Source organism: Spinacia oleracea, chromosome 5, assembly GCF_020520425.1.
Source record: "Spinacia oleracea cultivar Varoflay chromosome 5, BTI_SOV_V1, whole genome shotgun sequence".
In the NCBI taxonomy this organism is placed as follows: Eukaryota; Viridiplantae; Streptophyta; class Magnoliopsida; order Caryophyllales; family Amaranthaceae; genus Spinacia; species Spinacia oleracea.
The window spans coordinates 105,642,497-105,670,190 of record NC_079491.1 but is presented as its reverse complement, the minus strand read 5'-3'; the positions used below and the strand labels follow the sequence as shown (position 1 = coordinate 105,670,190).

Genomic DNA, 27,694 nt, shown 5'->3' with positions numbered 1-27,694 from the left:
GGAGTGTGAGTGAATTTGCCACGATGGTAAGCTTCAACTATGTTTGCACACAAGATTTTGTGTTTGTAATAGTCTATATGTACCATGATTTTTGCTTTTGCCTTAGAGGAACTTCAATTTGGCAATTACCTTAGCTTGATCATTCCGAGTTCCATTCTCATTTTCTCATGTTTCTCTCTGTTCAAAGGCTTAGTTAAAATATCAGCAATTTGGTGATCAGTTTGGCAAAAATCTAATTTGATCAAACCTTTCTCAACATTATCTTTAAGGAAATGGTGTCTAATGTGGATGTGTTTGACTCGGGAATGATGAACTGGATCTTTTGAAATACAAATAGCACTAGTGTTATCACAATAGATAGGAACACAATCATAGATAATACCAAAATCTCTTAGCTGTTGTTTTATCCATAGAATTTGTGAGCAACAAGCTGCAGCAGCTACATACTCAGCTTCAGCTGTGGATAGAGCAACAGTGTTTTGTTTCTTGGAACCCCAAGAAACCATGCATGGACTTAGGAACTGTACCATACCTGATGTGCTTTTTCTATTCACTAAGTCACCTGCATAATCAGCATCCGCATATCCTCTTAGCTCGAAAGATCCACTTCTTGGATAGTATAGGCATAGGTCATCAGTTCCTTTGAGATATCTTAGTATTCTTTTCACCGCAGTTAGATGGGACTCCTTTGGATTCGATTGAAATCTTGCACATAGTCCTACACTAAAAGAAATGTCAGGTCTACTGGCCGTTAAATATAATAGTGATCCAATCATACCTCTGTATTTCGTTTGATTCACACTTTTCCCATTTGGATCAGTGTCTAATCTGGTAGCAGTTCCCATGGGAGTGTGATTTACTTTGGCTGATTCTAGCTCATATTTCTTTAGGAGTTCCTTCACATACTTTTGTTGGTGTATCATGATTCCCTCCTCGGTTTGCTTGATTTGTAAACCAAGGAAGAAATTGAGTTCCCCCATCATACTCATTTCAAATTCACTGCTCATCAAGCTTGCAAAATCCTTGCACAAATTTTCATTAGTTGCTCCAAATAATATATCATCAACATAAATTTGAACTACTAACAAGTCAGTTCCTCTAGATTTTAAGAATAAGGTTTTGTCTATTCTACCTCTTTTAAAATCATTTTGAAGGAGGAACTTTGATAATCTCTCGTACCAAGATCTAGGGGCTTGTTTTAGTCCATAGAGAGCCTTATCTAATTTGTAAATATGATTTGGAAATTCGGGATTTTCAAATCCAGGGGGCTGTTCCACATAAACATCTTCCTCTAAGAAACCGTTTAAGAAAGCACATTTAACATCCATTTGATAAAGTTTAAAACCCATGAAAGCAGCAAAAGCAATTAAGATTCTAATGGCTTCTAATCTAGCAACAGGTGCAAACGTTTCTTCAAAGTCAATACCTTCCTGTTGGTTATAACCTTTGACCACTAACCTTGCTTTGTTCCTTATGATTGTTGCATGTTCATCTTTCTTGTTCCGGAACACCCATTTCAGCCCTATCACCTTCTGGTGCTTTGGTTTGGGTTCCAAGTGCCATACCTTGTTTCTTTTGAATTCATTTAATTCTTCTTGCATGGCAATGATCCAGTCAGCGTCTTCCAGAGCCTCAGTGTGATTTCTTGGCTCAAATATGGAGAGGAACGCGTGGAATGCGCAAAAGTTCCTTAGTTGTGACCTTGTCTGAGTTCCTTTTCTGATGTCACTCACAATGAGTTCCATTGGGTGGGACTTTTGATGCTTCCAAGGTTTAGGTTGAAATTGAGCTACTGGTGTTGTGGCATTTTCGTCAGTTCCTTCTATGACCTGAGTTCCCTGTTGGTCATTGTGGGGTTCCTCTGGTGTTGTTTCTGGATCTTCTTGGTTTTCTGCTTGTTCCTCTAGTACGGGAACTTCTTGATTTTGTTGAGCAGTTCCTCTGGCTGTGTGTTTGCTTGGTTGGAATTCCTCATCATTTTCTGCAGCACGAGATAAACCAATCTCGAAAAATTCTTGTTCCTGTACTATGTCAGTTTTGTTAGATTCATCAAATATTATATGTACACTTTCCTCAACACACATAGATCTTTTGTTATAAACTCTATAAGCCTTGCTTTTTAAGGCATATCCTAGGAACACTGCCTCATCGCTTCTTTCATCAAACTTCCCCAAGTTCCTTTTTCCATTGTTGTGGACAAAACATTTGCTGCCAAAGGCTCTAAAGTAAGAGATGTTGGGATTTATACCTTTTAGTAGCTCATAGGGGGTTTTGTTTAGGATTGCTCGAATCATAACTCTATTTATAATGTGACAAGCAGTATTGACTGCTTCAGCCCAGAAGTTCCTAGGCAGGGAACTGGCTATTAGCATGGTTCTTGCCATGTCCTCTAAGGTTCTATTTTTCCTCTCAACAACTCCATTTTGTTGTGGAGTTCTGGGAGCTGAGAAATTGTGGTCCATACCTTGTTCCTTGCAGTATTCATCGAATTTGTAATTTTCAAATTCTGTTCCATGATCTGATCTTATATGGATCAGTTGGTGACCTGTGGTTTTCTGGATTTTCTTTGAAAATGTAACAAACTCATCAAAAGTTTCATCCTTGCTTGTTAGAAATATGACCCAAGTAAAGCGAGAGTAATCATCAACAATAACTAATACATATTTTTTCCCACTTCTGCTTTGAATTCTCATTGGTCCACATAAGTCCATATGGATGAGTTCCAATGGTTTTGTGGTGCTTACCAATTTCTTAGATTTAAAGGAACTTCGGACATGCTTGCCTTTTGCACATGCATCACACACTTTATCAGTTAGGAACTTGATTGAGGGGAGTCCTCGAACCAGTTCCTTTGATCTTAGTTTGTCAAGCAGAGAGAAACTAGCATGTCCAAACCTCCTGTGCCATAGTAGGGAATTTTCTTCAAGGGCACTGAGGCAGGTTAGATTGTTCCTGGGAACTGTATTGAGATCCACAGAATATGTGTTCCCTTTACGAGTTCCTTCCAAAATAACCTTCCCAGTGTTATTGTTTATGATTTGACAGTTTTCAGAAGTAAAACTTACAGAGTTTCCTTTGTCACAGAATTGAGAGATGCTTAGTAGACTGTGCATCAAACCCTCGACTAAAAATACATTTTCAATGGCGTAGGAACTTGACCTTCCAACTTTTCCAATTCCAACAATTTCTCCTTTCATGTTGTCTCCAAAGGTCACAGTTCCTCCATTGTAGGCTTCTAGTGAGAGGAATTTAGATTTGTCTCCTGTCATGTGTTTGGAACACCCGCTGTCGAGATACCACGAGCTGTTCCCCTTCACTAGAATCTGTAAAGAGATCAAAGGTTAGTTACAGGAACTCGGGTTTCCTCGAGTTCCTTTTCAACTATAACTTCAGACTTCTTGACCCATTTTTGCTTTACATAATTTATGTTTCTTTGATCCTGTTCCTTCATCTTGGAACACTCAGTACTTATATGACTTCCACTTCCACATGAGAAACAGACTTTTACACTAGGAAGATCCACATACTTTTTCTTATGACTAGTTTTATGGTTAAAGCCCAATCCTTCTGTTCTCTTAGATTGAGCATTCTCAATCCATTTGGGAGGAACTTTAGGTGGTTGTCTCTGTGCCCTGGCCATGGATAGTTCCCTTTCCAGTTTCTCTTTTTGTTCCTTTGTGGTGATCAGATCTTTGTTTAAATTTTCTAAGTCGATGTTAAAAACTCCCATGTTGATCTCCAAGGATTTTGTAGGATCTAAACTTAGATTAAACATCTTATATTGACTGAGTTGAACTTGTAGAAGGATGTTTTCATTTCTAATTTTTTCGAATGACTCATTAATAGAGGTATTTCTATCTAGTAATTCAAAGAACCTGCCTTGGACATCAGATCGAATATTGTTCAGATAATTTATGTGGTCTTTACTGAGTTCCAAGGCTCTATCACTTTGTGCTTTTAATATACTTAGCTTTTTGTAATCATCTAGAGTTTCTAGCAACAGTTCAATTAGTTTTGACTTTGAGAGACACTGAAGAGTGGATGAACTTACTTCTTCTGATGGAACTTGATCAGTTCCTTCTGTTCTAGCCATAAGGCAGAGATTTGCAGTTTCTTCATTTGGCTGTTCCTCATCGTCTTCTGAGTCTGTTGCTTCGCCCCATGCAGCTATCATGGCCTTCTTGAAGTTTGGTCTGTTGAAGGTAGACTTGTTAAAGCGATCTTTGACCTGTTCCTTCCCTTTTCCTCTGGTCTTGTCGTTCTCCCACAGAGGGCATTCACGAATTTGATGATCAGTTTCTCCACATTTGAAGCAACCTTGCTCAGTTTTGGAACTAGTGATTTTCTTGGCAAAGTTCCTTCCTTTCTGGTTTCCTGGTTTGAAGTTCCTATAGAGCTTTCTCATTCTTCTGACCAGCATGGCAGCCTCTTCTTCATCTGGTTCAGATTCATCGAGTTCCTCAGCCTTTAGAGCAAGTCCTCGACTTCTTGAGCTCTCAGGAACAGCAGCTCCAAGATGCAATTCGTGTGTCATCAAGGAACCAGCAAGTTGTTCAATGTTGAACTTGGTGAAGTCCTTGGTCTCAAACAGTGCAGTGACCTTTGTTCTCCAACGATCATCTTGTGGCATGCTTCTTAGTATTTTTCTTACCTGTTCATCTGTGGGAATGATTCTACCAAGAGAAACTAATTCATTGGTTATGTTAGTAAATCTAGTGAACATTTCTTGAATAGTTTCTTTTGGAAGCATTTCAAATCTTTCATATTTAGACATCAAAAGGTCAATTTTGGAACGCTTAACTTCATTAGTTCCTTCGTGGGTTACTTGAAGTAGTTCCCAAATCTGTTTTGCGTTCTTGCACCCCATGACTCTGTTGTGTTCATGAGGTCCAAGCCCACAATGCAAGATTTTGACAGCCATGGCATTCATCTCATATTTATCAAAGTCTTCTTTAGAAAATTCAGACATTGGTTTAGGAACTACCTCGTTTTCAGCATTGGTCTTTGTTACCTCGAAGTCTCCAACTTCAATTACACGCCAAACTTGGTAATTTTCAGCTTTGATGAATATCTCCATTCTATTCTTCCAGTATGAGTAGAACTTGCCATTGAACATAGGTGGCCTTTGTGTCGAGTAACCTTCTTCCAGTTTCTCTTGTGAGTTCATACTTTCAGGAACTTGACTCAAACAGGGTTTCCTGTGTTTTAGTGAGTACTGGCTCTGATACCAACTGTTATTCCAGTAGGAACACGCACAAGAGGGGGGGGGGGGGGGGAATTGTAATTAGAACTTTGATGAAGTTTCTTGCGGAACTTAAGAAACAATCAAGGAACTGAGAATAGAGAAGACAATAACAACAATTGTGAAAACTTCTTGACACTAATCAAGAAGAGAATTCTTTTATTATAGTAATGCCTCGATTACAATAATCTCTCCAACACAAGTTCCTCTCAAACTTGTGTTCCTCACAGTAATCTACTCTGATTACAGCTCTTTCACTTCTCTCTCTCAGACTTAAACTCTAAGTCTCAACAAGATAACTCTATCCTTACTAATACCAAATACAATTCGTGTTTGGATAACTCTAGATATTAATGATGCTTTTGTGTATATATGTCACTTAGGAACTTAGGATTAACTAGGACACAAACTGTTTTTAGAAAAATCTTTGACAATGCGTTTTTAGGAAAGCAAGAACTCTTAGAAAGTTTGTGTGTTTTTTTTCAGAAAACTTCTTGGCCTTATATAGAGTTTTGTCCTTAGGGTTTGTTCTCAAAAACTCAACTGCCAACAACTGACACTTTGATTTTCACGTCCCTAGACTTGAGGAACAAGGGGAGACCACTTCCCACACAACTTCCTCAACTGCTGGACGTGTTTAAGACTATGTCAATCACTGAAAAATGTTTATTTATTTTGTCAAAATAAATAGGAGAAGTTTTAGGAAGATAAAAACTGTTTTTATTTAAGTAACAGAATGTGATGAAAATCTTATTCTTATTAAATAGGAAAAGATATTTTATTTAAAAGTATTTTCCTTAAAACTGTGTTGCTTGATATTTTTGACAAAAACACACGAGTAATCCAAGTTCCTCTAGTTCCTTATATACTACTTAGCATATTAATATATTACATATAGTCTAAGCAAGATAAACTACCTAGACATATATGTCTTTCCTTTGGTGAGGCATTCAACTCTGAAGCTTCACTTGTTCCAGCTCAGGAACAATAATGAGTTCCTCTTATGTTTAAATAGGAACTCGTTGCCATGAGTCTGTAATAGTTCTTGTGGATATTTGGAACTCTTGATATGTAACTGTGTTGCTCCTCTTGTGACTTCAAACTGGAACAAATACAACTTCCAGCTCTGGAACTCCAGTGACTGTTCCAAGTGTACATCAGGAACTTCACCAGCTTATTCAAGTTCCTATCCTAATAGAAACTTGGGCATTTACCTGTTCAAAGTCATTTAGCAACCATAATCAGGAAGTTTGCAATATGTGTGTGTCATCAACCAAAACTTAGGAACAACAAAGTTTAAAATAAGTCATTAGGTTCTTTATTTTAAAGTTGGGAGCGAAAATGCCTTATTTTATCCTAAATATGACCTATAACGATAAAACAAGCATTAAATGTGCATAAATAGATTAGAATAAGTCTTAGAAACTTAAAACTAAGCATATTTATCATATAATAAGTTTAAAATGAGTCATTAGGTTCTTAAGTTCAAAGTTGGGAGCGAAAATGGCACTTTAGCCTAAATATGACCTATAACGACACAATGAGCCTTAAATATGCATAAATGGATTGGAATGAGTTCTAGAAAGTTAAAAATAAGCATATAAAACATTTAGTAAGTTTAAAATGAGTCCTTAGGTTCTTTAGTTCATAGTTTGGAGCGAAAATGTCATTATAATAATAGTGAGACATTTATCGAAATAGAACTGTAAAAACCAATATGGAACAAATAAAAATGAAAGTCTAAAAAAGTAATTTGGGACATAGGGAGTTTTTTTTTTTTAAAAAAAAGTGATGATAGTGTTCCAACCATAAAAAAGTTCTCATTTACAAGAAAGTTGCATTCGCAAAAAGGAGGCAGAAAAGCAAGTGGTGAGAACATAAAATAGAAAAGACCATGACAATGACTAAGGTTATCCTGTAGCAAATATCAGGGGAAAGGATATACAAGTAATAAGGAAACGAACCTCCAATGGAAAATATTCCAGCATTATTTATTAGTACATGCAAAGGTCCTAATCCTGCATTCCAGGCTTCTGCAAATTGCGCAACAGAGTCCAAAGATAGCAAATCAAGTTCCATAACCTACAAAGGAAGGATTAAAAGCTAATCTTTCAGCAACGAAGTAGTGTTGGATGTAAAATGAGACTTCTATCTTTTCTCTCCCCCGTTTATAGGGAAGAAAAACATAAAGTCCTCTAATTAGTTGCTCGTACTAAAACCCCAGAATATCATGCATGCCAACGATGAAAAAGTTGAATTAACACATATTCAGTAGCACATAAAAAGGGTGGCAAACAAAAACAATGAAAAAGAATTAATTTACATATATGCAATGTTTCACAATAAAACGAACTGTCAACGATGTCATTGTTTGACTCAACTTATTGCCTGACTTATCTGAACGTATTTAAAATTATCAGAAATTATTTGAACTTGTTTAAAAGTATCTGAAATTGCTTCTTTGTTTGTGAAATTGTCTGAAATTGTATGAAAAAACCTCATTTTATTTGAATTTGTCTGAACATGTTTTGTTGAAATAAAACGAAAACATTAAAAAACATGTAACCAAACAGGGTGTCGGTGTCATACCAATTACCTGGATAACAGAAACAAGAAACTTCCCTGGACATAATGTCTAAGACAAATCAAACAAGTTCTTAGTACCTCAATATTTAGAGGAAGGCCTTTCCCAGACCAGTCAGTTTGCCATTTTTGGATCAGCTCATTAGCTGCTTTAGGATTCCTCACAGCCATGACAACATGTGCACCAGACTCTGCCAGTTGCCTAAAGATATAACAAAACAATCACACGGTAAGAAAGTGATCCTTAGGTCATTTGTTCAGTGATTCTTAGCTCATTTATTCAAGTATAGAGTCTACAGTAGTATTTCTAGAGTAAAAAACATTGAATATAATTCACTATGTATATACTGACACCAATTCACCAATAACAATTGAAGGTATGGGTCTGATTCCCGCAATCCCACCTCCATCACTTGCCTCTCCATCGCCATTTCCCATCCATCCCCCATGTCATATTACCACAGATAAGCACACAATGAAAACAAAAGGAAATTACATACTGCCTAGGACTAGGGGACTCCAACAGTCAAACAGCCTGAGCATGTACACCTTGTTATCTTAAAGAACAAGTTATCGTTTCTCTTACTACAAGAAAATCAACCTTATCCATACACCTACCATATTGCAACCGGATTAGGTACTTATGGAACTGAAAGTCCTAAATTCTGAAATTATGCACAGCAAAGATTAACATATTTTACATCTAGTTCACAGAACCAGCTCAGAGAAGGCAAGTGAAAGAAGAAACATTAAAACTGAAATACAGGAAAATTATGATCTCTTACCCTTCATACTGCGATATTGCCAATATTAGCAAATTTGCTATCCTCATAAATAAGGGATCCACCCATTGCTGTCTCAACCCACAAATCTTCTGCCAATTTCACACAATTGTACCAATTTGTCACGAAATTCAGTAAAAGAAAACAAAAACTAGATCAAATCGTCCTACAAAAATTAGATTAAATCAACAACTCTCAAACGAACTGGACAGAACAAATATTACACAGAACACATTTCCACAAATCACGATCGTGCATCTATGATTAAAACCCCAAAAAAATCATTTGGAAGTATCTTATACTTAACAAACCCAAAAAAAACCCAATCATTCGAACAGACCCTAAAAGAACTCAATCATTCGAACAAACCCTAAAAAAACCAATCATTTCCCCCAAGCAATTAACGAAATGGACCAAAAATAATAGGTATACACCAACATACAAAAAGTTGCGAAATCAACTCCAGATCTGGCGATTTGAACCATACACAAACCCCAACACCACAGACATGTTAATTGACGAATAGATTAGAAATATACCTGTGCAATCGACGACGTTTCTTACGAATTGAGATAGCAAAGACAAACGAACTATAGGAGGAGATAGAGTCTGGATATAGCTTAGTTTTCCGAGCAGGGAATGACTTCGCCGGTTGTTTTTTCGAGTAGGGAACCACCAGTGAGAGGCGAGGAAATTAAATAGACTCTTGCTGGAGTACCACCGGCGACGGGCGACACCCAGCGGCGACGACCACTGGTGAGAACCACCGGCGAGAAGCAGGGTAAGCCGAGAGAAGAAGAAGGGAGTACTGAGAGTACGTGGAATATTCGCTGCTATGAGATTTGAGATAGAAATGTTTGGTCTGAGTTAAAGTTGCAGCGAAAAAAATTTACAAATATGTTATTGCAGGGGGCTTTTACCATGTACGCTGCAAAATAAAAGGCCTATTGCAGGGGGCTTTTATTATGTACGCTGCAAAAATCTCTTTTGCAGGGGGCAATTAATTTGTACGCTGCAGCAACCCTTTAAAGGGTTTGACCCGCGTTGACCGACTGGTTGTTGAAGCGTATTAATACTTGTACGCTGCAACAAGGGGGTTGCAACAAGGGTTTTTTCTACTAGTGAGTCTATCTTTTTCCTCAAGTTCGCTAGCGAACTTAGCGGCCATATCCTTCTTTTCCTCAGCAAAGGAAGCGATCTTCTCAGCATCCTCTTCAACTCGGAAGATGAGCTGGCCAACCTCGGCCCCGATCTTCTCAGCAGACTCTCTAGCCTCGCGACTATACTGAAGGTATAGCTGCTTGACTTCCGTAAGCTCGGAAAGGAGTTGCCCAGCCTTCTGGTCCAAAATAGGAATATCACGAGCATAAGCCTCACGATATTTCCTCAATTGTTTCTCCTCAACCGAGCTACACTCGGAAGCGAACGAGGACCAGAAAACAGCCTGGGAACGAGGGAAAGATGAGCAAAAATAGGAAAAGCATAAAAAAAAAACACAACTCAAAAAAATCCAGCAATTACCTCGTTCAGATAGTACTGGGCCATCATAGCCGGATTCCTCTCTTCAGCCCCAGGAACCCTCCACTGCGGGTTAGCACGAAGCAGATTCTCCCGAGCAGCTTCGGGACCCACCAAGGATCCCACGTGAGCCAAGGGGTCCTCTCCCAAAATCGGAGCCCTGGCATACCGAGCCATCGCCTCCCTTACTTCTTCGGGGATCCGTTTTAGCGGAACATCCGAACAGGGATCAGCATGGATCAGCCTATCCAGGGCCGAGGTAGAAGTCACTAGTAGAAAAAACCCTTATTGCAGCGGGCTTTTAGACCCCTGTTGCAGCGTACATCGTATGCTGCAACTGGGGGGCCTGCAACAAGTCTGAACTTGTTGCAGCGTACATGTTCGCTGCAAAAAGTGATTTGTTGCAGCGGGCTTTTAGATGTACGCTGCAACAAGTGCCAAAAAATTGGCAAAATTTTGGACTTGTTGCAGCGTACATATAAAAGCCCGCTGCAACAGACCCAACTTTTTGCAGCGTACATTTATTTGTACGCTGCAACAAGTCTGAATTACTCAATTTTTTGCAGCGTACATTTATTTGTACGCTGCAACAAGTCTGAATTTTTGCGAAATTTTTTTCCCTTGTTGCAGCGTACAACATATATGTACGCTGCAAAAAAGCACTTTTGGCGGGAAAATTCTAATTTTGTTTAGGGATACCTAGAGTGCCTTGCACCAAATATAGAAACCTGTCAAAACAATAATAGAATAACGCAACCTGTATAACAAATATAAAAACAACAACTGGAGTTTTGTATATATCCCAAAACCAAAAGTGCACATACCGATACATTTAAATACATTTACGTTCCAATTTCAACGTACGCATACATTTTAACATAAAAGATTGTTCTATAACATCTAAACCAACACGATCAAGCGCCATCAGGTCAATAATAAATACTTGGTGGTAAAAAACTTCGCCCATTGCTCACGAACCACATCAATTTCCTCACTAGCATAAGGCGCAGTCCTCGGAGTATAGACCTTACAAAAACAAAAAATTGATGGAGCATATATTAGATCGATTAAATGCAAATGAAATGTCACATTTTAACATTCAAGCAACTAATGACAATGTATTAATAGTCTAGAATACGAATCAATTAGTTACTTAATTACCTCATCTAGCCGGCCTTCATAGTCATGTTGTAACGTGACTATCTCTAACATGAACTTCATAACGTAATAGCCACACTCAGTTCCGCCGATTTGTTGAGCACACTGATTAAGAAACATAATACTTTATCTTGCAAGGCCAATAATTAATAAAAACAAAGCAAAAAGCTAATTAAGAAACATGTTATACCTCTATATGAATGGGTTTACACGACTTAAAACTCGTTTTATTCGGACAATGCCCACCATTGCACTTGTACACTTGGTATGCCCTAGAAAATTAACGAAACATGGGTACTCATGAATATGATTTTGGCTTAGGTTTCTTAAAGACTAATGTAATTTGTAAGCAAAAGAACTTACAAACTCAAGATTCCCCATGCATAATCTGTTCGACGTGGATCTCTAGCAGAATCGAAAAATATATACATAACCTCTACGTAGGTCCATCACGTATAAATTCCAATGATTTCTGTATAATTTATAAATGATATATTAAATATTTAATAACAATAATAATTAATATTTTATATGAAACTTATATAATATAACACACTTACTCTTGATTATATGGGATTAAAAACCAATTAGTTAGGTTAGGATTACCCATCTTCTCCTTTTCAATTTCAGCTTGGAAAATGTTTTTCAAATACATTGTTGGCGCTCCAGGGTCGGCCTTGATTCTAGTGCTTGACATAATCTCGGGACAAATGAACGAAATCCGAGACATTTCAAATGATTTGGCATGATTGTGCAATAAACACCTACAAAATAAACAAGATTACACTATTAAGATCGATAAAGAGAAAAAACTTCAAAGAAATAATAGTTTTATTAACAACAATAAAACATTTAATTACAATATGTAGACTTGGATCGCTGAAATGTTTAAGCACGCCCCGCGAAGGAACTCTCCTATATCAGACGCAGTTATGTATGTTTCTTGATCAAAATCCGAGTGCCAAACTGAGGCCGCCAATGGGATGGTAGTATTATCATATATATCATCAGGCGCCGAAGTCATGATAAACTGCAAGTATTTGCATGACGGGCCAAGACCTTGAATTGCATCGTGTACAAGTCCCGCTTTCTTGCTTTTGGTGGTTGATTCTTGTGTTTTACGATCACAACTACCCACGACCTCTAAGTTGGACTTAGGCTTAGAATTCGACTTCTTTGGATGCGAAAATTCCTATAACAATAGTCAATTTAGGTTAATATATGACCTATAACGACCCAACGAGCCTTAAATGTGCATAATTAGGTTCGAATGAGTTTTAGAAACTTAAAACTATGCATATTAGTCGTGTAATAAGAATCAAATGAGTCCTTAGGTTCTTTAGTTCAAAGTTGGGAGCGAAAATGTCATTTTAGGTTAATATATGACCTATAACGACCCAACGAGCCTTAAATGTGCATAATTAGGTTCGAATGAGTTTTAGAAACTTAAAACTATGCATATTAGTCGTGTAATAAGAATCAAATGAGTCCTTAGGTTCTTTAGTTCAAAGTTGGGAGCGAAAATGTCATTTTAGCTCTATATATGACATATAACGACCCAACGAGCCTTAAATGTGCATGAATAGGTTCGAATGAGTTTTAGAAACTTAAAACTATGCATATTAGTCATGTAATAAGAATAAAATGAGTCATTAGGTTCTTTAGTTCAAAGTTGGGAGCGGAAATGTCATTTTAGCTCTATATATGACATATAACGACCCAACGAGCCATAAATGTGCATGAATAGGTTCGAATGAGTTTTAGAAACTTAAAACTATGCATATTAGTCATGTAATAAGAATAAAATGAGTCATTAGGTTCTTTAGTTCAAATTTGGGAGCGAAAATGTCATTTTAGCTCAATATATGACCTATAACGACCCAACGAGCCTTAAATGTGCATAAATAGGTTCGAATGAGTTTTAGAAACTTAAAACTATGCATATTAGTCATGTAATAAGAATCAAATGAGTCCTTAGGTTCTTTAGTTCAAAGTTGGGAGCGAAAATGTCATTTTAGGTTAATATATGACCTATAACGACCCAACGAGCCTTAAATGTGCATAATTAGGTTCGAATGAGTTTAAGAAACTTAAAACTATGCATATTAGTCGTGTAATAAGAATCAAATGAGTCCTTAGGTTCTTTAGTTCAAATTTGGGAGCGAAAATGTCATTTTAGGTTAATATATGACCTATAACGACCCAACGAGCCTTAAATGTGCATAATTAGGTTCGAATGAGTTTTAGAAACTTAAAACTATGCATATTAGTCGTGTAATAAGAATCAAATGAGTCCTTAGGTTCTTTAGTTCAAAGTTGGGAGCGAAAATGTCATTTTAGCTCTATATATGACATATAACGACCCAACGAGCCTTAAATGTGCATGAATAGGTTCGAATGAGTTTTAGAAACTTAAAACTATGCATATTAGTCATGTAATAAGAATAAAATGAGTCATTAGGTTCTTTAGTTCAAAGTTGGGAGCGAAAATGTCATTTTAGCTCTATATATGACCTATAACGACCCAACGAGCCATAAATGTGCATAAATAGGTTGGAATGAGTTTTAGAAACTTAAAACTATGCATATTAGTCATGTAATAGGATTAAAATGAGTGTTTAGGTTCTTTAGTTCAAAGTTGGGAGCGAAAATGTCATTTTAGCTCTATATATGACCTTTAACGACCCAACGAGCCTTAAATGTGCATAAATAGGTTGGAATGAGTTTTAGAAACTTAAAACTATGCATATTAGTCATGTAATAGGATTAAAATGAGTGTTTAGGTTCTTTAGTTCAAAGTTGGGAGCGGAAATGTCATTTTAGCTCTATATATGACCTTTAACGACCCAACGAGCCTTAAATGTGCATAAATAGGTTCGAATGAGTTTTAGAAACTTAAAACTATGCATATTAGTCATGTAATAAGAATCAAATGAGTCCTTAGGTTCTTTAGTTCAAATTTGGGAGCGAAAATGTCATTTTAGCTCAATATATGACCTATAACGACCCAACGAGCCTTAAATGTGCATAAATAGGTTCGAATGAGTTTTAGAAACTTAAAACTATGCATATTAGTCGTGTAATAAGAATCAAATGAGTCCTTAGGTTCTTTAGTTCAAAGTTGGGAGCGAAAATGTCATTTTAGGTTAATATATGACCTATAACGACCCAACGAGCCTTAAATGTGCATAATTAGGTTCGAATGAGTTTTAGAAACTTAAAACTATGCATATTAGTCGTGTAATAAGAATCAAATGAGTCCTTAGGTTCTTTAGTTCAAAGTTGGGAGCGAAAATGTCATTTTAGGTTCGAATGAGTTTTAGAGGGTTTACCTTGGATGGTAAGTCTGTTGTCTTCTTTTGGGCCGCTAACACCGTTGTCTTTTTCTTGGAGCTACCATCCCTCTCTTTAGAAACATTAGACTTGGACTTCTTTTTAGGAGGTGAAATACAATCCTTTAAAATTCAACAAAAACAAGAGTAGGTAAGATGTCGAATGTGCTTGCGTGAACATATACATTCTAAACAATAAAACATATATACCTCGCCGTCTTCGAAAATCACTAAGTGTATGGGCCATTGCACAAAACTACCCAGAGCACCGCCTAAGTTAGTGAAACCATCTCCCGTAGGTACCGGAAGAATATCATCAACATGTCCGTCGTAAACAAAATCAACTTGGACTTTATAGTGACCAGGCTTCATCGATGTAAAATGTTGGGGCAATGCACCATCTGAGGGTTGTACCATACCATCCGCCACGACAATGTTGTTGCCTGAAACTTTCTCCTCAAGGGCAAGACGACATGGAGTCCTTTCCTTCATAAACAAAGGTTTCAATGCAACTTTGTAAGTGATACAGATTATTAAGTAAATGTCAACTAAAAACATAAAAGGATCAAGCAACTATGTTAAAAAAGAGTGACTACGTCGTACCTTTAGCTCGCGTGGTTGCGGCACTAAGATGTGACGAGTGGTTCTTGTAGCACTAACATCAAGGTCAACTCTGGCAGAATCATTTAAGTGGAGGTCATCAGGTATCGGGGTAGAAATGGAGTTTAGTTGTCCTGTTTTTAACAAGGTGCTTAGTTGCTTTTGGAGGGCCTCTGCCACCCTCTTCTCTACCCTTTTCTCTAATTCACCTTCAAACTCCTTTTTCACAGAAGCTCTGATTGATTCGTAATTTTCTGATGAAGCTTCACCATGGTCACTTCTACTATGTCGAATACACGGACCGAAAGCCTTTTTGATACCAACCATGCCACCTGTTCCCTTGACACGCCCACGATGATCTTTTTTCCCTATAGCTTTAGTGAGGGCATCCTCACCCTGTTCGAAAGAAAGATTTCCTTTTTCCTCTTCTGCGATGTACTCTAACTGCCAATTAGGAAAGTAAAATTACTTTATATTCTCTAATCAAAGCAAGTAAATATTAATTAATTATCGCTACTTACAGCTTTTGTTGCGATTTCAACAACTTCTGTATCGTTCGGGTCAATTTCCCACTTTCCCTCTTTATTTTGTACTTGATGGGCCAAAATCCACTCCTTTGATCTGTATTTTCTAACTCTATTAACATTTGAGGTCACTGATGAGTTCACCGAGGAGCTACTCGAGATAGGTAAAGCTGCATCTGGTGGAAGTCGTCCATCCTTTATCCAATCTAGTCGCTTTCTATTATAACCCTTTTGGCCGGTGCAATGTGGGTTCTTGTTGCATGATGCACTTTTCCTCGCCTTTTCACTACGAAGCTGTCAAAGACAACATAAAAAGATGGAAATAAATGTTTTTTCTGATAACTTTTTGTCCTAGAACCAATGTCAGTTTGCTACATGAAAAACTCTTTAAGGACAAGTTAAAGAAATATTATCATTACCAATGACTCTGGCAGGAAATAATGTTTAACAAAAGTCTTCCAATCATCCTCTGTGATATGGTTGTAGACATCCCAAGGCATCTTGTTTGTTTGATTTTTTGGCTTCTTTTCCTTCATAGTTATCCATCGGCGCACCAACTTGCTCTTGAAACAACTAAATCGTTTCGCCACACAAGAATGAAAATATTTCTCCCTCGAATGATTAGAATCATCAGTAATGTGGAACATAAGCTGTTAATAATTAAAAAAAGTTAGATTATAAAAATAGTATTTAAATCAAATTAAATAATCCCTAAAATATACAAATCAAGTTAATATCCAATGCTTACCTTAGTCTCCTCCCAAAACCCCTTCTTGATTTGCTCATCTACCTTTGGATATAATGGGACGTTAATATTAATTCTAGTAGCACAACTCCCAACTTGCTTCCCGTATTCATGAGACCATTGTCCATCGGGGACATTATATACATTATACTCAAGGAACATAGGCTTAGCGACTTTAACACCTTTTGACGGACCACGGCCTTTAATGGTCTTTGTAATCGTACTAACATCTTGTGATTCGTCACGCGTTGTGGGAGTCTTGCCACCTTCTGATTCATGCCTAACAACAATTTGGTTTTCATTCATCGTACCTATGTTGTTCCTGCATCAAGTAAAACATACAGAAGAGTGGTTACAAAATGTGCGCGCAGCAGCAAATCAGTGCTCTAGCATACAGAAGGATATCAGATCAGTGCAGATATCACAGATCAGATCAGCACTGATCAGTGCAGATCAGATCAGCACTGATCTGCACTGATCAGATCAGCACAGATCAGCACAGATCAGTGCTGATCAGATCTGCACTGATCAGTGCTGATCTGATCTGTGATATCTGCACTGATCTGTTCTGCACTGATCTGATCAGCACAGATCAGTGCAGAACAGATCAGCACAGATCAGTGCAGAACAGATCAGCACAGATCAGTGCTGATCTGATCTGCACAGATCAGTGCTGATCTGATCTGCACTGATCTGTGCTGACCTGATCTGCAATGTTCCCCCCTTGTTGATTTTGTTCGAATTATAACAATATGACTGTTGCATCTGCAGCTTGAGACAGGTAGTCAGGTAAGTCCATTTTTTTAAAGTGAAACCATAGAGGAACAATTGACACTATTTTAACCAAATATTTGGTTAATAAAATTTCATCAAGGATTTGCAGATGCTAGTTTTATGGCAGTCAGAAGAGATAAATCAAGGTCAATTTTGAAACAACAGCAACTAACAGTACCACTCCCCACCAATTTTTCGTCTCTAGTTTGTGCAAAGGGGATCATGCAAAAGAGATGGCACTAATTGAAGAATGAACGAGAAATTTAAGTGTAAATATGTCAAAGCTCAACATAATGGAAAATCAATAAGAACAGCATAGAGAGAAAGAAATTTAGGGGCTGTTTGGTTCCCCAGACTTCCCCCTGGACTTGGATTCCCCCAAATTTCTATCAGTCTCTCATTGGTCAATGACTCAATGGTCACCACCATCATCCCAAATCAATCCACCCCACCCCACCATCACCTCACCACCACTATCACCGTCACCTCACTAGTCACCACTAAAGCAACTCTCACTTCCACCCACCATGGATACATCACCAGAAAAACCAACCTTCACATCCCTTCCTTGATCCATTTCACCCCTTTTCCCTCTTTTTATTCCTCTCCGCTTTTTGTTAGGGACCAAAACATCGCTTTACAATGTAATTGAACAATTGATAGAATACTAAGTTGACACATGCTCCGGCCTTCAAAGAATCAAATCATATCAAAGAATTTGAACTCTATAGCAGCAACAAGCCAACAAGCATGAAAAATTATATATGTGGAATGCACTGATCTGTGCAGATCTGATCAGCATAGATCAGTGCTGATCAGATCAGCACTGATCTGTGCTGATTTGTTCTGCACTGATCTGTGCTGATCTGATCTGCACAAATTAGTGCAGATCAGATCAGCACTGATCTGTGCTGATCTGTTCTGCACTGATCAGATCTGCAGAACAGATCAGCACAGATCAGTGCTGATCTGATCTGCACTGATCTGTGCAGATCAGATCAGCACAGATCAGTGCAGAACAAATCAACACAGATCAGTGCTACCCTCATCTGATCTGCATTGATCTGTGCTGATCTGATCTGCAATGTTCTTTGTCATTCTTGGTGTGTTTGTTGAGGCAATATGAGAATGCAGGGCAGCTAACTCATTCTATAAACAAGTTCTATTAATCTAGTATAGTACGGAGTAGTATGTAAGTTAGATCGTAAAATGAAATTATGTAATTGAGTTTCACTTAAACTCAAGCAACAATGATTAAGAAACTTAATGAGGAAATCTGACAATCTCACTTCTCTTATATCATGAAATCATATACTCATATGAGATAAGTCTAGAAAACACCACTTATGCTAAAATGAGGCATTTTCGCTCCCAGCTATGAACTAACGAACATAAGGACTCATTTTAACCTTTTAAATGATTAATATGATTAATTTTAACTTTCCAAGACTCGATCCGATCTATTTATTCACATTAGAGACTTGTTTGGTCGTTGTGGTTCATATTTATGATAAAATGAGGCATTTTTGCTCCCAACTATGAACTAAAGAACCTAAGAACTCATTTTTAGGCTAATATGACACTTTCGCTCCCAACTTTGAACTAACAAACCTAAACACTCATTTTAATCCTTTTAAATGATTAATATGATTAGTTTTAACTTTCCTAGACTCAATCCAATCAATTTATGCCATTTGAGACTTGTTTGGTCGTTATGGTTCATATTTATGCTAAAATAAGACAATTTCGCTCCCAACTTTGAACTAACAAACCTAAACACTCATTTTAATCCTATTACATGACTAATATGCATAGTTTTAAGTTTCTAAAACTCATTCCAACCTATTTATGCACATTTAAGGCTCGTTGGGTCGTTATAGGTCATATATAGAGCTAAAATGACATTTCCGCTCCCAACTTTGAACTAAAGAACCTAAACACTCATTTTAATCCTATTACATGACTAATATGCATAGTTTTAAGTTTCTAAAACTCATTCCAACCTATTTATGCACATTTAAGGCTCGTTGGGTCGTTATAGGTCATATATAGAGCTAAAATGACATTTCCGCTCCCAACTTTGAACTAAAGAACCTAAACACTCATTTTAATCCTATTACATGACTAATATGCATAGTTTTAAGTTTCTAAAACTCATTCCAACCTATTTATGCACCTTTAAGGCTCGTTGGGTCGTTAAAGGTCATATATAGAGCTAAAATGACATTTCCGCTCCCAACTTTGAACTAAAGAACCTAAACACTCATTTTAATCCTATTACATGACTAATATGCATAGTTTTAAGTTTCTAAAACTCATTCCAACCTATTTATGCACATTTAAGGCTCGTTGGGTCGTTATAGGTCATATATAGAGCTAAAATGACATTTCCGCTCCCAACTTTGAACTAAAGAACCTAAACACTCATTTTAATCCTATTACATGACTAATATGCATAGTTTTAAGTTTCTAAAACTCATTCCAACCTATTTATGCACATTTAAGGCTCGTTGGGTCGTTAAAGGTCATATATAGAGCTAAAATGACATTTCCGCTCCCAACTTTGAACTAAAGAACCTAAACACTCATTTTAATCCTATTACATGACTAATATGCATAGTTTTAAGTTTCTAAAACTCATTCCAACCTATTTATGCACATTTAAGGCTCGTTGGGTCGTTAAAGGTCATATATAGAGCTAAAATGACATTTTCGCTCCCAACTTTGAACTAAAGAACCTAAACACTCATTTTAATCCTATTACATGACTAATATGCATAGTTTTAAGTTTCTAAAACTCATTCCAACCTATTTATGCACATTTATGGCTCGTTGGGTCGTTATAGGTCATATATAGAGCTAAAATGACATTTTCGCTCCCAACTTTGAACTAAAGAACCTAATGACTCATTTTATTCTTATTACATGACTAATATGCATAGTTTTAAGTTTCTAAAACTCATTCGAACCTATTCATGCACATTTATGGCTCGTTGGGTCGTTATATGTCATATATAGAGCTAAAATGACATTTCCGCTCCCAACTTTGAACTAAAGAACCTAAACACTCATTTTAATCCTTTTAAATGATTAATATGATTAGTTTTAACTTACCTAGACTCAATCCAATCAATTTATGCCATTTGAGACTTGTTTGGTAGTTATGGTTCATATTTATGCTAATTTAGTCAACTAAGGTCAATTTAGGTCAATTTATTCAACTAAGGTCAATTTAAGCCCGCTCGTTTTGATTTAGGTCATTCTAGCTCAAGATTAGGAGACATGTTAATTAGCGCAACACTAGGAGAAAACGCACAACTCACCAAAAGTAAATACGTGCTTTATTTTCCGATTCTGAGAACTTCTGAAAAGACACAAATCACCGAAAGCTTCTGAAAATTTCTGACTCGGGGATCTCAAGTCATCTGCACAGAAAGTTAGAAAACTTTGGTCAGGAACAAAAGTAAGATGTGGAAGTACAGTAAGAATTAAAGAAAGCTAGAAAAGTATAATCATGAACACAATGGAAGTATAAAATAAGAATTAAAGATGTGGAAGTACAAACTACACCTTCCTAAATGCTAGAAAAGATACATTTAATCTGATATTCAGTTAGCTAGAATTACCTATTCCCAGAAGCCAACTCATCTTATTCATTTACGGTTTACAACCCAAATTCCTTCCCTATGATCTGTACGCATATGATTATTATTATTTGCATCTTCCTCCTCCGGTAACGGTTGAACAGCCGTTGGTAACAGGGGTGTTTCATCGTACTTGTCATACTCATCTTCATCCACAACATCATCAATACCCAGAATATTTCTCTTGCCTTGGGCAACTGCACGCCATATAGGATCAACATTGTCTACCACATAGAAAATTTGCTTAGCTTGTGATGCTAGAATGAATGGCTCGTCACTATCACTTAATCGATCAAAGTTAACCAATGTTAAACCAGGAAAAATTTCATCTTGTTTCACCCCATTATGGTTGTTGGCCCACTTGCACCGGAATACAGGGATCGTAAATTTGTTGTAATCAAGCTCCCATATTTCTTCGATAACACCATAATATGATTGTGTCGCATCAACCGGTCTTCTATCCTTGGCGCTTGCATAGACCCTAGATGCTGCAACATGCTTCACTCCACTATTCTGCACCACACTCTTTTCATCTTGTCTTCTAGTGTAGAATGTGAACCCATTGATATCATACCCTTCATAAGACAGAACACATAGTCGAGGACCTCGAGCTAACCACTGGACCATTTCAGAAACATCTAGATTTTTTTTCATTTCCTCGGCTACTTCCTTCTTAAACCAATCAACAAATGTGCGATTATGTTCTTGCATCAACGCTCTTTCCTTCAACTTAGGATTCTGTTGTTGCAATTCTAGCAAATGCTTATCTATGTAAGGATTGACCTCGGTAAGATGCTGCAACACACAAAGATGTGCCTTATTCTTCCTTTCAGATGGAGGCGAGATCACATTTTTACCAATTACCCCATGCCCTTCAAGCCTCCCTGCATGACGAGATTTTGGAAGACCTATTTGCTCAAGCCTTGTTAAGAATTCAGCTACATATTGAGATATCTCTTCCTCAAGGACTCCCCGAATGATACTACCCTCCGGCCTTGCCCGATTCTTTGTTTTGTCCTTTAAATGCCCAAAAAATCTCTCAAAAGGATACATCCATCTTAAGAACACCGGACCACATAACTTGATTTCTCGAACTAAATGGACAATTAAGTGCACCATAATATCAAAGAAAGATGGTGGAAAGTACATTTCAAATCGACACAAAGTTTCAACAATATCATTGTGCAAAGAATCTAATTTCTCCGGATCAATCACTTTAGCACATATAGAATTGAAAAACACACAAAGTTTTGTTATAACATGTCTCACGTGTTTCGGCAATATCCCACGAAGTGCAATTGGCAAAAACACATTAATCATTACATGGCAATCATGAGACTTCATACCAACCAACCTAAGGTCCGAGAGAGATACTAGGCGCTTTACATTCGACGAATATCCCGAGGGAACCTTAATTCCATGTAAGCACTCACAAAACTGCTTCTTCTCCTTTCTTGACATTGTGTAACACGCTGGAGGCAGATAAGTCTTAGTACCACCCGCACCAGATTTTTAAACAGGCCACAAATCTGGTCGAATATTCCTCTTTTTCATATCTTTCCGCACATTCTCATTGTCCTTAGTCTTTCCAGGCATGTTTAGCAAAGTCCCAATGATAGCATCGCACACATTTTTCTCAATGTGCATTACATCGAGACAATGCCTAACCGACAAATCTCTCCAGTAGGGAAGATCCCATAATGGAGATACTTTCTTCCACAAAACACCCTTTTTAGACTTGGACTTGTAGCACTTGCCGTATTTGGTTTCAACATTTTTTATTCGTTCATAAACCTGTGATCCTGTCAAAGGCGTACGAGCTACTCTTTCCTCGGTGAACCCATTGAATTCTTTCTTCTTCTTACGATAAGGGTGATATCGACTGAGGTGCTTCCTGAAATCTGGGTAAACATTTTTCTTGAAATTATGCAACCATGTGGGCTTCATGTCCTCTTCACATATAGGGCATGCTTGTTCTCCTTTGGTTTTGTATCCAGACAAGTTTCCATATGCCGGAAAATCATTTATGGTACAAAAAACCATAGCTCGCAATGTAAAGCTTGAATTGGTGTGTGCATCGAACATTGAAACACCTTCATTCCACAATAATTTCAAATCATCTATGAGTGGAGCCAGGTACACATCTATGTCATTTCCAGGTTGCTTAGGCCCCGAGATGAGGAGTGATAACATGATATGCTTCCGCTTCATACACAGCCATGGAGGAAGATTATAAATTGCTAGAAGAACCGGCCATGTGCTATGTTGACTGCTTAGAGTTCCATATGGATTCACACCATCTGCACATAAAGCAAGCCTTAGATTTCTAACCTCCTTACCAAATTCAGGATATTTCTTATCAATATTTCTCCATTGAACAGAATCTGCAGGATGTCGAAGGAGTCCATCTTTCTTCCTCACTTCCGCATGCCACCTTAAGTTTTTTGCTTGTTTCTTCAATGAAAACATACGCTCAAACCTAGGTATGATTGGAAGATACCACAAAGACTTAGCAGGCGGGCCCCTCTTAGCTGAATTTGCCCCTTTGCGTTTGTAACGAGATGCGCCGCATGTTGGACACTCATCCAAATGTTCATGCTCTTTTCTGTAAAGGATACAATCATTTGGGCAAGCATCTATCTTGTCGACCTCTAAGCCTAAGGGACACATCAATTTCCTGGCATAATAGGTAGAGGTGGGGATATCATTCCCTTCCGGCAAAAATTCACCTACCCACTCCAATAAGGTGTCAAAGTGTTCATCTCTCCAACCACCTTTACATTTGAGGTTGTAAAGTATTGACACACATTCCAACTTGCTGAATTTTGTACAACCGGGATACAATGGAGTTTCAGCAGCCTTTGATACTTGTTCGAACATCTGAGGTCGTTCGTCCAAGTGATCTTTCAGCCCATCCATCATCTCATTTATTTCATCATCTTCTTCCTCATCATCATCCGTCTCATTATTCTCATAAATATCATCATCACTCTCATTACTCTGAACATCAAATTCATGGACACTAGAACTTGGACGATCAGGTATTGTTTCACCATGCCAAAACCAAACATGGTAATCTTGCTTAAACCCACGGCGAAATAAATGATCCTCAATTTCATCAATGTCACCTAACCGCTTGATATTGTTACAATCACGGCAGGGACAATAGATTTTTTCGGCTTTTGTACTCCGTTGGTGTGCTAAAGCACATCTAATGAACTCTGCGACCCCACTCAAGTATTCTGCCGTAGTATGGTCACCATACATCCAACGACGACTCATTACTAATAACAACAACAAAAGGTTCCACACATAAACACATATATTAAGAAGTCACAAAATCATTAAGAAGTTCCGCAAATCTTTGGTTACATCATTTAAGTTTATCAATGCTTCACTGAAGTGATATTAGAAGTCCAAAAACAGTCCTAATAAGTAAAACGGAATGGATACTTAAGCATAGAATACTAATGTACACGTTTTATTATTACACTTACTATACTTATCCAAATTTTATTTATCGTAAAAATGATATGCACTTACTGTACTATTGATTTCAACTTTCAAAAGAGGAAAAGAGAAATTTTATGAAGATAATTAGATATATCAATACCTTATGCAATTGTTGAAATTCGAACAAGCACGATGATAGATTATGCTGGCAGTACGATCATCGCCCCTCTCTTCAACCATATGCGTATCTACCCATCTTCACAATTAACTGCAAATAAAAGAAATAATTGAAAAACAGCCAAAAAAATCAAAATAAAAACGAAAATCAAAACGAAAATCAAAACGAAAATCAAAACGAAAATCAAAACGAAAATCAAACGAAAATAGTTCGAGGGCCAAATTCAGATATTTCTCATAGAATGCATGTAACAGGAAATTAACTATCTACCACATCACCACGTAGCAATCACATTATTCAAGTTATTGGCATTAACGCAGCATTCAAGTGCGGAACTAAGTGCTTACGTAACCTCGGGGAAGGAAGAAGGGTAATGCCAGAATAAAATCCTGTAACCTGGGCTGTAAGAAGCCTTTCATATATGCTGATAGGCTTCAGTCGGCAAAAATGTGGTGTTATTTATCCTTTAAACCTATTGGAATCAGATATCTCTTTTGCCTAATAATGGAGGAGGTTGAAAAATACTCTAGGAACTTCCTTTACTCCAAACAAGGCTCTAGTATTCCAGGATTTAAAAGCTATCCTAAAGTGGCAGGTGGCCGGAATGTCGCACCCACAAAGCAGCAGCCAATAAGCTGATAAAAAGTGGGGCTCAGAAGATAGCAGACTTACAGTTAAAAATAATCTTTAATTGCTGAGATTTGACGAGTTCAGTTGGTAATGGGCACGATGTTCTGCATCACACTACTTATTTCTTTCAAGTTTATATATGATGTTTGTGTGGCTCGTATGCTAAAGTTTCTTAGAGGAAGGTTTTGAGAGGTACAAGAGCTAGTTCATGCGCATATGTGAGAGCCTTGAAAATGTTCAACTCTTCTTTTTCAGTGTAAATACTAAATAGTCTAAATCAGTGTGGACAAAGGCCAGTGATTTCCTGAAGGTCTTGGGTTTACAACGACCACTTAATGGTTTTGACTCACAACTGACTTGAGGTAAACTTGAGTCAAGCAGCCATCCCATATCGTCTGTACACAAAGGTTTGAGATCTTAAAACAGAATTTTAACCCAGATGGTTGGATAACAGAGATTATTTTGTAAGGTCCTGCAAATGAAGAGTTCCCCTTCCCAACTCTACCAAGAAGACGGGTGAATACTGATGTTTTTGAAGGGCCTGATACTACTGATCTAAGTGATGTATTCAACACTTTGAGCATACTTGGAAATTAAAAAAATTAAAAAAAAAAAAAGGTAATCCAAAAGCCTCTTGGAAATCAGCAAAATAACATCCAAACAACAGTCTGAAGGGGTGAGTAGCAGTCAGCAACAGCCTTAGGCCATTCCCCATTACTTGTTATGAGCAAGCTTAAATAGTGGCTGTGTGCTTTTTAAAGAAATAGATCTATACTCGGAAACATAGCAATCCCCATTTACTTCGTTGGGTCGTTAAGTTTCAAAAACGAAAATCAAAACGAAAATCAAAACGAAAATCAAAAACGAAAATCAAAAACAATTTCAAAACGAAAATCAAAAACTAAAATTGAACCCTAATCTGAAAACGAAAATAAAAAACGAAAATAAAAATTGAACACACCATACCACCGGAACCACGACGCCGAGCAACCACCGGAACCACGACGCGACGGGGAGATGCTGAACCACGGAACCAAGACAGCGACACAGGGCTGAACCACGAAACCACGGAACCAAGACAGCGACGCAGGGCTGAACCACGACGCGACGGGGAGATGAGCAACCAACGGAACCAAGACAGCGACGCAGGGCTGAGCAACTCTTGGGTTCGACGGCGACGCGAGCTGAGTTCGACGGCGACCTTGGATATTTGTTTAAGGGAAAAGGCTTGGAGCTATAGCAGAGAAGGAACAGAGATTGAGCGCGGTTTGTACGTTGCAACTAGGAAAGTAAAAATTTTAATTTGAAACGCGGACTTGTTGCAGCGGGCATTAACATGTACGCTGCAATAACTACGGGTTGTTGCTGCGGGCTTTTATTTTGTACGCTGCAACAAACGCATTTGTTGCGAACAACTAAAATGTACGCTGCGATAACCCTTTAAAGGGTTTGACCCGCGTTGACCGACTGGTTGTTGAAGCGTATTTATACTTGTACGCTGCAACAAGGGGGCTGCAACAGGGGTTTTTTCTACTAGTGAGTAGAACCCAAAGTTGAGTGGCGCCTCTTCTGTTGTGGGCAAAATTACCGTGCCTTCGTGTACCAATGAGGACGTGACACATGGCACGTATTGCGCCCCCTAAAGCAGAAATCATACGAAGTCTACTCCGAGGCATGGGTATTAATCTAGGTATCTACAGTGTATGTATTTAAGTGTGTATAAATGTATGTATACGGTAACATGGAAGATCAACGACAGGACAACGATGCTGGGCGGCCTACACGCGTAGAGCGGCCACCCCTCGAAAGAGAAATGCCGACTGAACATCATACGCCGGCCACAAGAATCACTGAAGATGCCGCACGTACATTTGCGGCCGGGCACACCCCTCGTCACACTGCCGAGGTAGAGGTGCTCAGCGAGGAGGACGACCAGGCCAATCGCACCCCTCCTGGAGGACACCTGGATCCTCGGGTGGATACGGTAATAGAGGAGAACCCTGATATGCCTGTCTCTGTGGGTGCTCTTCGGGCTATTTTGGCCGAGTTCCAAGCTGATGTAGGGAAGACAGTTAATGCTGAGGTACAGAAGAGTATGCTGATTTACACCACTGCTGTGGCTGCAAATCATGAGAGGCCGGCAAGCAATAGGCCAACACTTTCTTTACGCCCCCCAAATGTCTGGACCAGGCTGACAGGCGAGGACCTAAGGAGACAGCCGCCAACAAGTCAGCCAAATCAGACCATGTCTTACCTACCACGCCGAATGCCACGGCGGCTGGTCGGAGAAACGTCCCGAGGACGTGAGCAGCCACGCGCAGAGCAGTTGCCCGACTCTGAGTCGGAACTTTCTGACACCGGGTCAACCCCCGTCATGCCGGATAGACCTCTCCCTCATCCAACTTATACGCATCTGAGCCAGGCACGTCCAGGGGCCACCCGTCCAACCCGTCAAACTCGCGGACGCGAGTCCTCCCTGCGGCTACCTTACCCCAGGCGTCAAGACCCTGTATATCACATTCAGGAGGGGG

General features: G+C 38.3%; 2 protein-coding genes and 1 long non-coding RNA gene across 3 annotated transcripts; all 3 read right to left on the bottom strand.

Annotated features, from left to right (window-relative positions):
* Nucleotides 1-7,066: 7,066 nt before the first annotated feature.
* Nucleotides 7,067-8,039, bottom strand: LOC130461761 (dehydrogenase/reductase SDR family member FEY-like). Its single transcript, XM_056829957.1, has 2 exons — nt 7,907-8,039; nt 7,067-7,324 (listed from the first exon to the last, which is right to left on the bottom strand). The coding sequence occupies exons 1-2, from the start codon at nt 7,994-7,996 to the stop codon at nt 7,067-7,069; spliced, it is 348 nt and encodes a 115-aa protein (XP_056685935.1). The 5' UTR covers nt 7,997-8,039.
* A 2,864-nt stretch (nt 8,040-10,903) lies between these two features.
* LOC130461992 (uncharacterized) lies at nt 10,904-11,685 on the bottom strand. The gene is made up of 3 exons (XR_008922074.1): nt 11,474-11,685; nt 11,287-11,388; nt 10,904-11,151 (listed from the first exon to the last, which is right to left on the bottom strand). It is a non-coding gene; the product is annotated as an uncharacterized lncRNA (long non-coding RNA).
* Nucleotides 11,686-14,585: 2,900 nt separating this feature from the next.
* Nucleotides 14,586-26,149, bottom strand: LOC110786567 (uncharacterized). The gene is made up of 9 exons (XM_056829956.1): nt 26,125-26,149; nt 24,516-24,623; nt 20,582-20,683; nt 16,488-16,806; nt 16,159-16,389; nt 15,737-16,033; nt 15,219-15,659; nt 14,826-15,101; nt 14,586-14,738 (listed from the first exon to the last, which is right to left on the bottom strand). Exons 4-9 carry the CDS (start codon nt 16,788-16,790, stop codon nt 14,586-14,588), a joined length of 1,701 nt encoding a protein of 566 aa, XP_056685934.1. The 5' UTR covers nt 16,791-16,806; nt 20,582-20,683; nt 24,516-24,623; nt 26,125-26,149.
* Nucleotides 26,150-27,694: the final 1,545 nt, after the last annotated feature.

What these genes read in the sequence shown, in the direction of transcription:
- LOC130461761 (XM_056829957.1), bottom strand. Translation starts at nt 7,996, where the DNA reads ATGGCTGTGAGGAATCCTAAAGCAGCTAATGAGCTGATCCAAAAATGG. An exon ending in GCCTTCCTCTAAATATTGAG is followed by an intron (nt 7,325 to 7,906) that starts GTACTAAGAACT and finishes CTTCCTTTGTAG; the next exon opens with GTTATGGAACTTGATTTGCT.
- LOC110786567 (XM_056829956.1), bottom strand. Translation starts at nt 16,790, where the DNA reads ATGAATGAAAACCAAATTGTTGTTAGGCATGAATCAGAAGGTGGCAAG. An exon ending in TTGAAATCGCAACAAAAGCT is followed by an intron (nt 15,660 to 15,736) that starts GTAAGTAGCGAT and finishes CCTAATTGGCAG; the next exon opens with TTAGAGTACATCGCAGAAGA. An exon ending in CGCAACCACGCGAGCTAAAG is followed by an intron (nt 15,102 to 15,218) that starts GTACGACGTAGT and finishes TTGTTTATGAAG; the next exon opens with GAAAGGACTCCATGTCGTCT.